At 47.4% G+C, this 14201-nt stretch overlaps 1 protein-coding gene across 1 annotated transcript in view; it reads left to right on the top strand.

The window, feature by feature from the left end:
* PWP2 (PWP2 small subunit processome component) overlaps nucleotides 1–14201 on the top strand; it is a 160376-nt gene that overhangs the window by 97956 nt on the left and 48219 nt on the right. The window contains 1 exon segment of the mRNA XM_069202935.1: nucleotides 7784–7849. Coding sequence (XP_069059036.1) covers nucleotides 7784–7849 — 66 coding nt within the window.

Below are 14201 nucleotides of genomic sequence, written 5' to 3'. Positions count from 1 at the left end.
GGAACCGGGGCACCCCCTTCTCTCCATTGAAGCCTATGTGTTTTGGGCACCTCTTTGACCTCTGCACCTGACCGGCCCTGAGCTGCTGGTGTGGTTACTGTGGGGTTGCTCTGAACCCCCAACGGTGGGCTACCTTGGACCCAAACCCGAGACTTGTGAGTGATTTACTTACCTGTTAAAACTAACAATAACTTACCTCCCCCAGGAACTGTGAAAATTGCACTGTGTCCACTTTTAAAACAGCTATTTGTGTTTTATGTGAAAAGTATATATGCTACTGTAATTATTCAAAGTTCCTAAAGTACTTACCTGCAATACCTTTCAAATGAGATATTACATGTAGAATTTGAACCTGTGGTTCTTAAAATAAACTAAGAAAATATATTTTTCTATAACAAACCCTATTGGCTGAATTTGTCTCTGAGTGTGTGTTCCTCATTTATTGCCTGTGTGTATGTACAACAAATGCTTAACACTACTCCTTTGATAAGCCTACTGCTCGACCACACTACCACAAAATAGAGCATTAGTATTATCTCTTTTTGCCACTATCTTACCTCTAAGGGGAACCCTTGGACTCTGTGCATGCTATTCCTTACTTTGAAATAGCACATACAGAGCCAACTTCCTACAACTGTCAATACAGCTGTAACAATACGGAAAATGCATGGCTGCATACATCTGGATTCAAGCCGGAAATACAACAAGCCGTGCTGAATATGCCATTTAACGGACAGCAGTTGTTTGGGCCGGAGGTGGACACTGCTATCGAAAAACTTAAAAAAGACACTGATACGGCCAAAGCCATGGGCGCACTATGCTCCCCACAGAGCAGAGGCACATTTAGAAAATCACAGTTTTGAGGACAAAGCACTGAACCCACAACCTCACAAACAAGGCCCACTTATCAGAGCCAATACCAGCTGGGAACTTTTCGGGGACAATATAGAGGGGGACAGTTCCCAAAGAGTAGAGGGAAGTTCCAAAGTCCCAAAACTCCACAAAATAAACAGTGACTTCCATGTCACAAATCCCCAACACACAACACCAGTGGGGGGGAGACTAACCAAGTTCTACAAAAACTGGGAGGAAATAACAACAGACACGTGGGACCTAGCCATTATCCAGTATGGTTATTGCATAGAATTTCTAGAATTCCCTCCAAATGTCCCACCGAAAACACACAACATGTCAAAACAACACATAGATCTTCTACAGCTAGAATTTCAAGCGTTGTTGCAAAAAGATGCAATAGAGTTGGTACCAATTCATCAGAGAGGAAGAAGAGTTTACTCACTGTACTTTCTCATACCCAAAAAAGACAAAACTCTAAGACTTATATTAGATCTCAGAATATTAAATATCTACATCAAATCAGATCACTTTCACATGGTGACACTGCAGGACGTAATCCCATTGCTCAAACAACAAGACTAAATGACAACACTAGACCTAAAGGATGCGTACTTCCATATACCGATACATCCTTCACACAGAAAGTACTTAAGGTTTGTATTCCAAAGGGTACATTACCAATTCAAAGTGTTGCCATTCGGGATAACAACTGCGCCAAGAGTTTTTACAAAATGCCTGGCAGTAGTGGCTGCTCATATCAGAAGACAGCAAGTACATGTGTTCCCGTACCTAGATGATTGGTTAATAAAAACTAACATGCAGGAACGGTGCTCACAACACACAAAGTATGTCATAGAAACCCTTGACAAACTAGGTTTCTCAATCAACTACAAGAAGTCACACCTTCAGCCGTGTCAAATACAACAATACTTAGGAGCGACAACACAACAAAAGGGATTGCCACTCCAAGTCCACAAAGGGTAAAGGCATTTCACAATGTAATACAGGCCATGCACCCAAAACAAAAGATACAAGTCAAAATAGTGATGAAACTACTAGGCATGATGTCCTCATGCATAGCCATTGTCCCAAACGCAAGATTGCACATGCTTTCCTTACAACAGTGCCTAGCATCACAATGGTCACAGACACAGGGTCAACTTCAAGATCTAGTGTTGATAGACCGCCAAACATACACGTCGCTTCAATGGTGCAACACTATAAATTTAAACAAAGGGCGGCCTTTCCAAGACCCAGTGCCTCAATACGTAATAACAACGGATGCCTCCATGATAGGGTGGGGAGCACACCTCTACCAACACAGCATCCAAGGACAATGAGACACTCAACAGAGACAGTTTCACATAAATCACTTAGAATTACTGGCAGTATTTCTAGTGTTGAAAGCTTTTCAACCTATAATAATCCACAAGCACATTCTTGTCAAAACAGACAACATGACAACAATGTATTATCTGAACAAACAGGGAGGAACACTGTAGGAAGTTGGCTCTGTATGTGCTATTTCAAAGTAAGGAATAGCATGCACAGAGTCCAAGGGTTCCCCTTAGAGGTAAAATAGTGGTAAAAAGAGATAATACTAATGCTCTATTTTGTGGTAGTGTGGTCGAGCAGTAGGCTTATCCAAGGAGTAGTGTTAAGCATTTGTTGTACCTACACATAGACAATAAATGAGGTACACACACTCAGAGACAAATCCAGCCAATAGGTTTTGTTATAGAAAAATATCTTTTCTTAGTTTATTTTAAGAACCACAGGTTCAAATTTAACATGTAATATCTTGTTTGAAAGGTATTGCAGGTAAGTACATTAGGAACTTTGAATCATTTCAATTGCATGTATACTTTTCAAGTTATTCACAAATAGCTATTTTAAAAGTGGACACAGTACAATTTTCACAGTTCCTGGGGGAGGTAAGTTTTTGTTAGTTTTACCAGGTAAGTAAGACACTTACAGGGTTCAGTTCTTGGTCCAAGGTAGCCCACCGTTGGGGGTTCAGAGCAACCCCAAAGTTACCACACCAGCAGCTCAGGGCCGGTCAGGTGCAGAGTTCAAAGTGGTGCCCAAAACACATAGGCTTCAATGGAGAGAAGGGGGTGCCCCGGTTCCAGTCTGCCAGCAGGTAAGTACCCGCGTCTTCGGAGGGCAGACCAGGGGGGTTTTGTAGGGCACCGGGGGGGACACAAGCCCACACAGAAATTTCACCCTCAGCGGCGCGGGGGCGGCCGGGTGCAGTGTTAGAACAAGCGTCGGGTTCGCAATGTAAGTCAATGAGAGATCAAGGGATCTCTTTAGCGCTGCAGGCAGGCAAGGGGGGGCTTCCTCGGGGAAACCTCCACTTGGGCAAGGGAGAGGGACTCCTGGGGGTCACTTCTGCAGTGAAAGTCCGGTCCTTCAGGTCCTGGGGGCTGCGGGTGCAGGGTCTTTTCCAGGCGTCGGGACTTAGGTTTCAGAGAGTCGCGGTCAGGGGAAGCCTCGGGATTCCCTCTGCAGGCGGCGCTGTGGGGGCTCAGGGGGGACAGGTTTTGGTACTCACAGTCGTAGAGTAGTCCGGGGGTCCTCCCTGAGGTGTTGGTTCTCCACCAGCCGAGTCGGGGTCACCGGGTGCAGTGTTGCAAGTCTCACGCTTCTTGCGGGGAGATTGCAGGGTTCTTTAAAGCTGCTCCTTTGGATAAAGTTGCAGTCTTTTTGGAGCAGGTCCGCTGTCCTCGGGAGTTTCTTGTCTTTTTCGAAGCAGGGCAGTCCTCCGAGGATTCAGAGGTCGCTGGTCCCTTTGGAAGGCGTCGCTGGAGCAGAGTTCTTTGGAAGGCAGGAGACAGGCCGGTGAGTTTCTGGAGCCAAGGCAGTTGGTGTCTTCTGGTCTTCCTCTGCAGGGTTTTTCAGCTAGGCAGTCCTTCTTGTTGTTGCAGGAATCTAATTTTCTAGGGTTCAGGGTAGCCCTTAAATACTAAATTTAAGGGCGTGTTTAGGTCTGGGGGGTTAGTAGCCAATGGCTACTAGCCCTGAGGGTGGGTACACCCTCTTTGTGCCTCCTCCCAAGGGGAGGGGGTCACAATCCTAACCCTATTGGGGGAATCCTCCATCTGCAAGATGGAGGATTTCTAAAAGTTAGTCACCTCAGCTCAGGACACCTTAGGGGCTGTCCTGACTGGCCAGTGACTCCTCCTTGTTGCTTTCTTTGTTTCCTCCAGCCTTGCCGCCAAAAGTGGGGGCCGTGGCCGGAGGGGGCGGGCAACTCCACTAAGCTGGAGTGCCCTGCTGGGCTGTGACAAAGGGGTGAGCCTTTGAGGCTCACCGCCAGGTGTTACAGCTCCTGCCTGGGGGAGGTGTTAGCATCTCCACCCAGTGCAGGCTTTGTTACTGGCCTCAGAGTGACAAAGGCACTCTCCCCATGAGGCCAGCAACATGTCTCTAGTGTGGCAGGCTGCTGGAACCAGTCAGCCTACACAGACAGTCGGTTAAGTTTCAGGGGGCACCTCTAAGGTGCCCTCTGGGGTGTATTTTGCAATAAAATGTACACTGGCATCAGTGTGCATTTATTGTGCTGAGAAGTTTGATACCAAACTTCCCAGTTTTCAGTGTAGCCATTATGGTGCTGTGGAGTTCGTGTTTGACAAACTCCCAGACCATATACTCTTATGGCTACCCTGCACTTACAATGTCTAAGGTTTTGTTTAGACACTGTAGGGGTACCATGCTCATGCACTGGTACCCTCACCTATGGTATAGTGCACCCTGCCTTAGGGCTGTAAGGCCGGCTAGAGGGGTGACTGACCTATACTTGCATAGGCAGTGAGAGGCCGGCATTGCACCCTGAGGGGAGTGCCATGTCGACTTACTCGTTTTGTTCTCACTAGCACACACAAGCTGGCAAGCAGTGTGTCTGTGCTGAGTGAGAGGTCTCCAGGGTGGCATAAGACATGCTGCAGCCCTTAGAGACCTTCCTTGGCATCAGGGCCCTTGGTACTAGAAGTACCAGTTACAAGGGACTTATCTGGATGCCAGGGTCTGCCAATTGTGGATACAAAAGTACAGGTTAGGGAAAGAACACTGGTGCTGGGGCCTGGTTAGCAGGCCTCAGCACACTTTCAATTGTAAACATAGCATCAGCAAAGGCAAAAAGTCAGGGGGCAACCATGCCAAGGAGGCATTTCCTTACAAACACACTCGACACAGTTGTGTCTCCTGGCACAAAAAATTTGGCATTGGGCGATTCACAACCACATTCGCCTAATAGCGCAGTTCATTCCAAGAATTCAGAACCAGTTAGTAGACAATCTCTCTCGGGATCACCAACAGATCCACGAATGGGAGATTCAACCCCAAATACTAAACACTTACTTCCAAAGATGGGGAACACCACAAATAGATCTATTTGCAACAAAAGAAAATGCAAAATGGCAAAACTTTGCATCCAGGTACCCACAGGATCAGTCTCAGGGCAATGCGTTATGGATGAGTTGGTCAGGGATATTTGCATACGCTTTTCCCCCTCTCCCACTCCTTCCATATCTAGTAAACAAATTGAGTCAAAACAAACTCAAACTCATACTAATAGCACCAACTTGGGCAAGACAACCTTGGTACACAACACTACTAGACCTTTCAGTAGTGCCTCATGTCAAACTACCGAACAGACCAGATCTGTTAACTCGACAAAAACAACAGATCAGACACCCAAATCCAGCATCACTGAATCTAGCAATTTGGCTCCTGAAGTCTTAGAATTCGGACATCTAGACCTTACACAGGAATGTATGGAGGTCATAAAACAAGCTAGAAAACCAACCACAAGACATTGCTATGCAAATAAGTGGAAAAGATTTGTTTATTACTGCCATAATAGACAAATTCAACCCTTACACGCATCTGCTAAAGACCTAGTCAGCTACCTACTGCACTTACAAAAGTCAAAGCTAGCTTTCTCATCCATTAAAATACATCTCACACCAATTTCAGCTTATCTGCAAATTACGCATTCAACTTCACTATTTAGGATACCAGTCATAAAGGCTTTTATGGAGGGCCTGAAAAGAATTATCCCACCAAGAACACCACCAGTTCCTTTGTGGAACCTCAACATTGTCTTAACACAGCTCATGGGTCCACAATTTGAACCCATGAACTCCTGTGAGATACAATATTTAACATGGAAAGTAGCATTTCTAATTGCCATCACATCTCTAAGAAGAGTAAGTGAAATACAGGCATTTACCATACAAGAACCCTTTATTCAGATACACAAGAATAAAGTAGTCTTACGAACAAATCCAAAGTGCTTACCAAAAGTCATATCACCATTCCACTTAAATCAAACAGTAGAACTACCAGTATTCTTTCCTGAACCAGATTCTGTAGCTGAAAGAGCACTACATACATTAGACATCAAAAGAGCACTAATGTACTACATTGACAGAACAAAACATATTCGAAAAACAAAACAACTATTCGTTGCTTTCCAAAAACCTCATACAGGGAATCCAATATCCAAACAAGGCATTGCCAGATGGATAGTTAAATGCATTCAAACCTGTTATCTCAAAGCAAAAAGAGAACTGCCTATCACACCAAGGGCACACTCAACTAGGAAGAAAGGTGCTACCATGGCCTTTCTAGGAAACATTCCAATGACTGAAATATGTAAGGCAGCCACATGGTCTACGCCTCATACGTTCACCAAGCATTACTGTGTGGATGTGTTAACAACACAAGCCACAGTAGGACAAGCAGTACTACGAACTTTATTTCAAACAACTCCAACTCCTACAGGCTGAGCCACCGCTTTTGGGGAGATAACTGCTTACTAGTCTATGCACAGCATGTGTATCTGCAGCTACCCATGCCATTGAACGGAAAATGTCACTTACCCAGTGTACATCTGTTCGTGGCATGAGACGCTGCAGATTCACATGCGCCCACCCGCCTCCCCGGGAGACTGTAGCCATTTGAAGTTGTTCTTGAACATTTGTAAATTTGTAAATATATTGCTTTAAACCACATTATGTACATACATTTTAACTCCATTGCATGGGCACTATTACTATAATACACAACTCCTACCTCACCCTCTGCGGGGAAAACAATCTAAGATGGAGTCGACGCCCATGTGCAATGGAGCCGAAAGGGGAGGAGTCCCTCGATCTCGTGCCTCGAAAAGACTTCTTTGAAGAAAAACAACTTGTAACACTCCGAGCCCAACACAAGATGGCGGGATGTGCAAAGCATGTGAATCTGCAGCGTATCATGTCACGAACGGATGTACACTGGGTAAGTGACATTTTCCATCCCAGCCAAGTGCTCCCAGTATCCTCACTTTTGATTTCTGGGCCAGAGGTGTGCTCTTCTTTTTTTGACTAACCGATCCGCGGAGTTCTGACTGCAGTATTAACTGTATGAAGCTTGCCCCCCTCTGCTGTAGATCGCTTTCCCTGTCCATATTAGAGTTGCAATGTGTTCAGCTTTCCTTCAGGGTGGCTCAACCTCCTGGTGCCTATTGAAAAAATACAAGAACAATCCTCACACTGCTAATGTGTAGCAGTGTATTTTAAGCAGTATATATGCCAGCTTTTCCTGGACATACTTGAGTCTGCCCTTTCGCCTTTATTTCTACCTGCGTTCTCAGCGCTGCATGCTTTCTTTGGCTGCCTGGTATCTGCCCTTCCCCTAATGGTTCTCTGCCAGTCAACTCTCCTCTGCCTGCTTTCGCTGACACTCTACAATCCACCCTCCTCTGGCATCTCTCTTCCAACCCATTTCTGTAATGTGCGCTCTGCCTGCTTTTCCAAGACTGCCGAGAGCCTGCGCTTTCCTCCCCAATTGTTCTGCTCCCTGCCTCTAATCTCTGCCTGTTTTCATTGACCTTGGGCAATCTTCCCTTCCTCTGATGTCTGTTCTTACCTCTCTGCAGGTGACATGAGCTCCCGGCACTTCAAACCTGAGGTACGAGTCACCTGCTTGCGCTTCTCCCCTACTGGTAAGTATCTGCCGTCAGACATTCTTCACAGCCGGGTCTTCATTCTAATGTATATAATTGTACTGAAGGTACCCACGACAGAGAAGTGGTGTTAGAGAAAACTTTCTTCCCCATTGTTAATGCTCACCTCCTGCTTACGTTTGTGTTCATCGCTCTTTAGGATCTCTTCTGTTTTTATTCACATGTTTGGAAAGAGGATATCGCCATCTTTCGCAAGGTGTTTGGCTTTGCTCTGGAGACCTTCACGTCTGTGATATAGTAGATGCTGGCGAGCCAGCCAGCGTTCCAGCACCTGGAAAATATCAGTTTATCTGTAGGCAACGACTCTACAAGTTTAAGGTTTGGTGGGAGGGAGCTCAGCTGATCTCCATCATGAGAGCTTCATGATTTATAACCTTTTAGTGGAGTAGACTCTACAATATCTCTATAATTCCATTTAAAAAATGAAAAGTAAAGCACAAGTAAACACTATCTTGGCATTCAGTGGGAATGTATTAGTCATCTATACTACTCCGCAGTCACCCACCCCTCTCAGTCCTTTTTTTCTACTGTCTACTCTTAAGGCCTTCTCTGGTCAGACTTTGCTTCTTTCCTCTGGGGTAGGATATTCAATTTTAGGGTTATTGTGGCTCAATGTTGATATTTGTTTTGTTCTCCACTAGACAAGACTGTTCTTGTTAAATTGAAACCTCTCCCTTTTCTCAAAGCTTCTGATTCTCTTCTCTGTGATCAAGACTTCATATTCCAGCAAGTACTGGCACACCAGTAGGGCTTACGTTTGAAACATGTTACATGACCTTTTGGATTTGACAGTGCTTTTTGCCAGTGCATCAATATGCATGCATGCGTTTGCGTCATGCTGCTGCGGTATCCATTTTTAAGAAAACATATGTTCGATGGCATCTGTCGCTGTAGATACGCATGTTTTGCAATAGCTTGCCATCTGGTGTTGGGCCGGAGTGTTACAAGTTGTTTTTCTTCGAAGAAGTCTTTCGAGTCACAGGACCGAGTGACTCCTCCTTTTGTGTCCATTGCGCATGGGCGTCGACTCTATCCTCGATTGTTTTTTTTCCGCCATCGGGTTCGGACGTGTTCCTGTCGCTCCGAGTTTCGGAACGGAAAGATAGCTAAATTCGGAAGATTTTCATCGGTATTGTTGCGTTCGGGATCGGCGTAGTTAGATTCAACACCGCATCGAAGATCGTAGAGCTCCGGTGCCCTTCGGGGTAGTTTTTCGATCCCCCGTCGGGGCCTGGTCGGCCCGACCGCGTGCTGAAGAATGCCGATGGAACGGACCCCGTTCCGTTTCTGTCCCAAATGCCACAACAAGTACCCCTATACAGACCAACACTTGGTCTGTAACCTGTGCCTGTCACCTGAGCACAGTGAAGACACCTGCGAGGCCTGTCGTGCATTCCGGTCCCGAAAAACACTCCGAGACCGTTGAGCCAGAAGACTTCAAATGGCGTCCGCGCCGACAGCCCACTGAGAGTTCGAGGAACAAGAAGAGGAAGGTACCTTCTTGATCCACGAATCGGACTCCGAGGAATTCGATGACCCACAAACCGTGAGTAAGACGTGGAAAACAACACATAAGAAGATTGACAAGGCCCAGGGGACCCCACTGCCACCAGGCCATGGCTCGACCCATAAATTCGGTGACCGACCGTCGGCACCGAAAAAGGCCCAAACAGTGCCGAGACAGTCCGACTCCGGTCGAGACACCGGTACGCAGCCTTCTCGGGACCGAGAAAGTGCTGGAGACAAGCATCGACACCGAGATAGCGGTGTAGACACGGCTCGACGCCGAGACAGCGGCACCGACGAAGATCAACGCCGAGAGGTTTTGGCCCCGAAAAAAAGAAAAGTCAGCTCGGAGCCGAAAAAAGATGCAGACAGGGTTTCGGCGCCAAAACAACCTGCAACCGACCCAGTTTCAGGCTCTTATACAGAGGAGCATTCACTAACCTCCCAAATGCGAAAGCATAGGTTCGAGGAAGAGCTGCAATCTACCGATGTAGACCATACGCAAAAGCGTATCTTCATACAGGAGGGAACAGGGAAAATAAGCACCCTTCCCCCTATTAGAAGAAAGAGAAGACTGGAGTTCCAAACTGAACAAACACCACAAACAAAGGTGGTGAAAAAGGTTACTTCACCACCCTCTCCTCCACCTGTAATTCACGTCTCACCAGCACAAACTCCATCACATTCCCCAGCTCACACCACCATGAGCCAGGGTGACCAGGATCAGGACGCATGGGACTTATACGACGCCCCAGTGTCAGATAACAGCCCGGAGGCATACCCTACAAAGCCATCTCCACCAGAAGACAGCACTGCGTATTCTCAAGTGGTGGCTAGAGCAGCACAATTTCACAATGTAAGCCTCCACTCAGAACAGGTCGAGGATGACTTTTTATTCAACACCCTCTCCTCCACCCACAGCTCCTACCAAAGCCTGCCTATGCTCCCTGGTATGCTCCGGCACGCAAAAGAAATTTTTAAGGAGCCGGTCAAAAGTAGGGCAATCACACCAAGAGTGGAAAAAAAGTATAAGGCGCCCCCTACAGACCCTGTTTTCATCACTGCACAGCTGCCACCAGATTCCGTCGTTGTAGGAGCAGCTAGGAAAAGGGCCAACTCCCACACATCTGGGGATGCACTACCCCCGGATAAAGAAAGCCGCAAGTTCGATGCAGCTGGAAAGAGAGTCGCAGCACAAGCTGCAAACCAGTGGCGCATCGCCAACTCTCAAGCACTACTTGCGCGCTATGACAGAGCCCATTGGGATGAGATGCAACACCTCATTGAACATCTACCCAAAGACCTACAAAAAAGGGCAAAGCAAGTGGTTGAGGAAGGTCAAAACATTTCAAACAACCAGATACGCTCCTCCATGGACGCAGCAGACACAGCTGCAAGGACAATTAATACATCCGTGACCATCAGAAGGCATGCATGGCTACGAACGTCTGGGTTTAAACCAGAGATACAGCAGGCAGTTCTCAATATGCCTGTAAAGAAATGGCTCCCTGTTGCAGTTACCCCCCACTTTTTGCCTGATACTGATGCTGACTTGACTGAGAAGTGTGCTGGGACCCTGCTAACCAGGCCCCAGCACCAGTGTTCTTTCACCTAAAATGTACCATTGTTTCCACAATTGGCACAACCCTGGCACCTAGGTAAGTCCCTTGTAACTGGTACCCCTGGTACCAAGGGCCCTGATGCCAGGGAAGCTCTTTAAGGGTGCAGCATGACTTATGCCACCCTAGGGACCCCTCACTCAGCACAGACACACTGCTTGCCAGCTTGTGTGTGCTGATGGGGAGAAAATGACTAAGTCGACATGGCACTCCCCTCAGGGTGCCATGCCAACCTCCCACTGCCTGTGGCATAGGTAAGTCACCCCTCTAGTAGGCCTTACAGCCCTAAGGCAGGGTGCACTATACCACAGGTGAAGGCATATGTGCATGAGCACTATGCCCCTACAGTGTCTAAGCAAAACCTTAAACATTGTAAGTGCAGGGTAGCCATAAGAGTATATGGTCTGGGAGTCTGTCAAAAACGAACTCCACAGCTCCATAATGGCTACACTGAATACTGGGAAGTTTAGTATCAAACTTCTCAGAATAATAAACCCACACTGATGCCAGTGTTGGATTTATTAAAAAATGCACACAGAGGGCATCTTAGAGATACCCCCTGTATTTTACCCAATTGTTCAGTGCAGGACTGACTGGTCTGTGCCAGCCTGCTGCTGAGAGAGGAATGTCTGACCTCATGCGGTGAGAGCCTTTGTGCTCTCTGAGGACAGAAACAAAGCCTGCTCTGGGTGGAGGTGCTTCACACCTACCCCCTGCAGGAACTGTAACACCTAGCAGTGAGCTTCAAAGGCTCAAGCTTCGTGTTACAATGCCCCAGGGCACTCCAGCTAGTGGAGATGCCCGCCTCCTGGGCCCAGCCCCCACTTTTGGCGGCAAGTCCAGGAGAGATAATGAGAAAAACAAGGAGGAGTCACTGGCCAGTCAGGACAGCCCCTAAGGTGTCCTGAGCTGAGGTGCCTCTGACTTTTAGAAATCCTCCATCTTGAAAAAGGATTCCCCCAATAGGGATAGGAATGTGACCCCCTCCCCTTGAGAGGAGGCACAAAGAGGGTGTACCCACCCTCAGGGCTAGTAGCCATTGGCTACTAACCCCCCAGACCTAAACACGCCCTTAAATTTAGTATTTAAGGGCTTCCCTGAACCTAAGAATTTAGATTCCTGCAACAACAACAAGAAGGACTGCCTAGCTGAAAACCCCTGCAGAGGAAGACCAGAAGACAACAACTGCCTTGGCTCCAGAAACTCACCGGCCTGTCTCCTGCCTTCCAAAGAACTCTGCTCCAGCGACGCCTTCCAAAGGGACCAGCGACCTCTGAATCCTCTGAGGACTGCCCTGCTTCGACGACGACAAGAAACTCCAGAGGACAGCGGACCTGCTCCAAAAAGACTGCAACTTTATCCAAAGGAGCAGCTTTAAAGAACCCTGCAATCTCCCCGCAAGAAGCGTGAGACTTGCAACACTGCACCCGGCGACCCCGACTCGGCTGGTGGAGAACCAACACCTCAGGGAGGACCCCCGGACTACTCTACGACTGTGAGTACCAAAACCTGTCCCCCCTGAGCCCCCACAGCGCCGCCTGCAGAGGGAATCCCGAGGCTTCCCCTGACCGCGACTCTCTGAAACCTAAGTCCCGACGCCTGGAAAAGACCCTGCACCCGCAGCCCCCAGGACCTGAAGGACCGAACTTTCACTGCAGAAGTGACCCCCAGGAGTCCCTCTCCCTTGCCCAAGTGGAGGTTTCCCCGAGGAAGCCCCCCCTTGCCTGCCTGCAGCGCTGAAGAGATCCCTTGATCTCTCATTGACTTCCATTGCGAACCCGACGCTTGTTCTAACACTGCACCCGGCCGCCCCCGCGCCGCTGAGGGTGAAATTTCTGTGTGGGCTTGTGTCCCCCCCCCCGGTGCCCTACAAAACCCCCCTGGTCTGCCCTCCGAAGACGCGGGTACTTACCTGCTGGCAGACTGGAACCGGGGCACCCCCTTCTCTCCATTGAAGCCTATGCGTTTTGGGCACCACTTTGAACTCTGCACCTGACCGGCCCTGAGCTGCTGGTGTGGTAACTTTGGGGTTGCTCTGAACCCCCAACGGTGGGCTACCTTGGACCAAGAACTGAACCCTGTAAGTGTCGTACTTACCTGGTAAAACTAACAAAAACTTACCTCCCCAGGAACTGTGAAAATTGCACTGTGTCCACTTTTAAAATAGCTATTTGTAAATAACTTGAAAAGTATACATGCAATTGAAATGATTCAAAGTTCCTAATGTACTTACCTGCAATACCTTTCAAACAAGATATTACATGTTAAATGTGAACCTGTGGTTCTTAAAATAAACTAAGAAAATATATTTTTCTATACAAAACCTATTGGCTGGATTTGTCTCTGAGTGTGTGTACCTCATTTATTGTCTATGTGTATGTACAACAAATGCTTAACACTACTCCTTGGATAAGCCTACTGCTCGACCACACTACCACAAAATAGAGCATTAGTATTATCTCTTTTTACCACTATTTTACCTCTAAGGGGAACCCTTGGACTCTGTGCATGCTATTCCTTACTTTGAAATGGCACATACAGAGCCAACTTCCTACAATGCCTTTCAATGAAAAAGAACTGTTCGGTCCAGAAGTGGACACAGCGATAGAAAAACTTAAAAAGGACACGGACACTGCTAAAGCAATGGGCGCACTCTACTCCCCGCAGAGCAGAGGAAACTACGGCACCTTCCGCAAGACACCCTTTAGAGGGGGGTTTCGGGGTCAGGCCACACAAGCCAGCACCTCACAGGCAACACCGTCCAGTTACCAGGGACAGTACAGGGGAGGCTTTCGGGGCCAATACAGAGGAGGGCAATTCCCTAGGAATAGGGGAAAATTTCAAAGCCCCAAAACCCCTGCAACTAAGCAGTGACTCACATGTCACTCATCCCCTCCACACAACACCAGTGGGGGGGAAGAATAGGTCATTATTACAAAGCATGGCAGGAAATCACTACAGACACTTGGGTTCTAGCAATTATCCAACATGGTTATTGCATAGAATTTCTACAATTCCCTCCAAACATACCACCAAGAGCACAAAATTTATCACAACATCATTCCGAGCTCCTGGAGACAGAAGTTCAAGCACTATTGCAAAAGAATGCAATCGAATTAGTACCAAACACACAAATAAACACAGGAGTTTATTCACTGTACTTCTTAATACCAAAGAAGGACAAAACGCTAAGACCAATCCTAGAC

The sequence above is a fragment of the Pleurodeles waltl genome, chromosome 8 (assembly GCF_031143425.1).
Source record: "Pleurodeles waltl isolate 20211129_DDA chromosome 8, aPleWal1.hap1.20221129, whole genome shotgun sequence".
Lineage (NCBI taxonomy): Eukaryota > Metazoa > Chordata > Amphibia > Caudata > Salamandridae > Pleurodeles > Pleurodeles waltl.
Note: the sequence above shows the minus strand (reverse complement) of the source record. Positions and strands in the feature narration are given on the sequence as shown.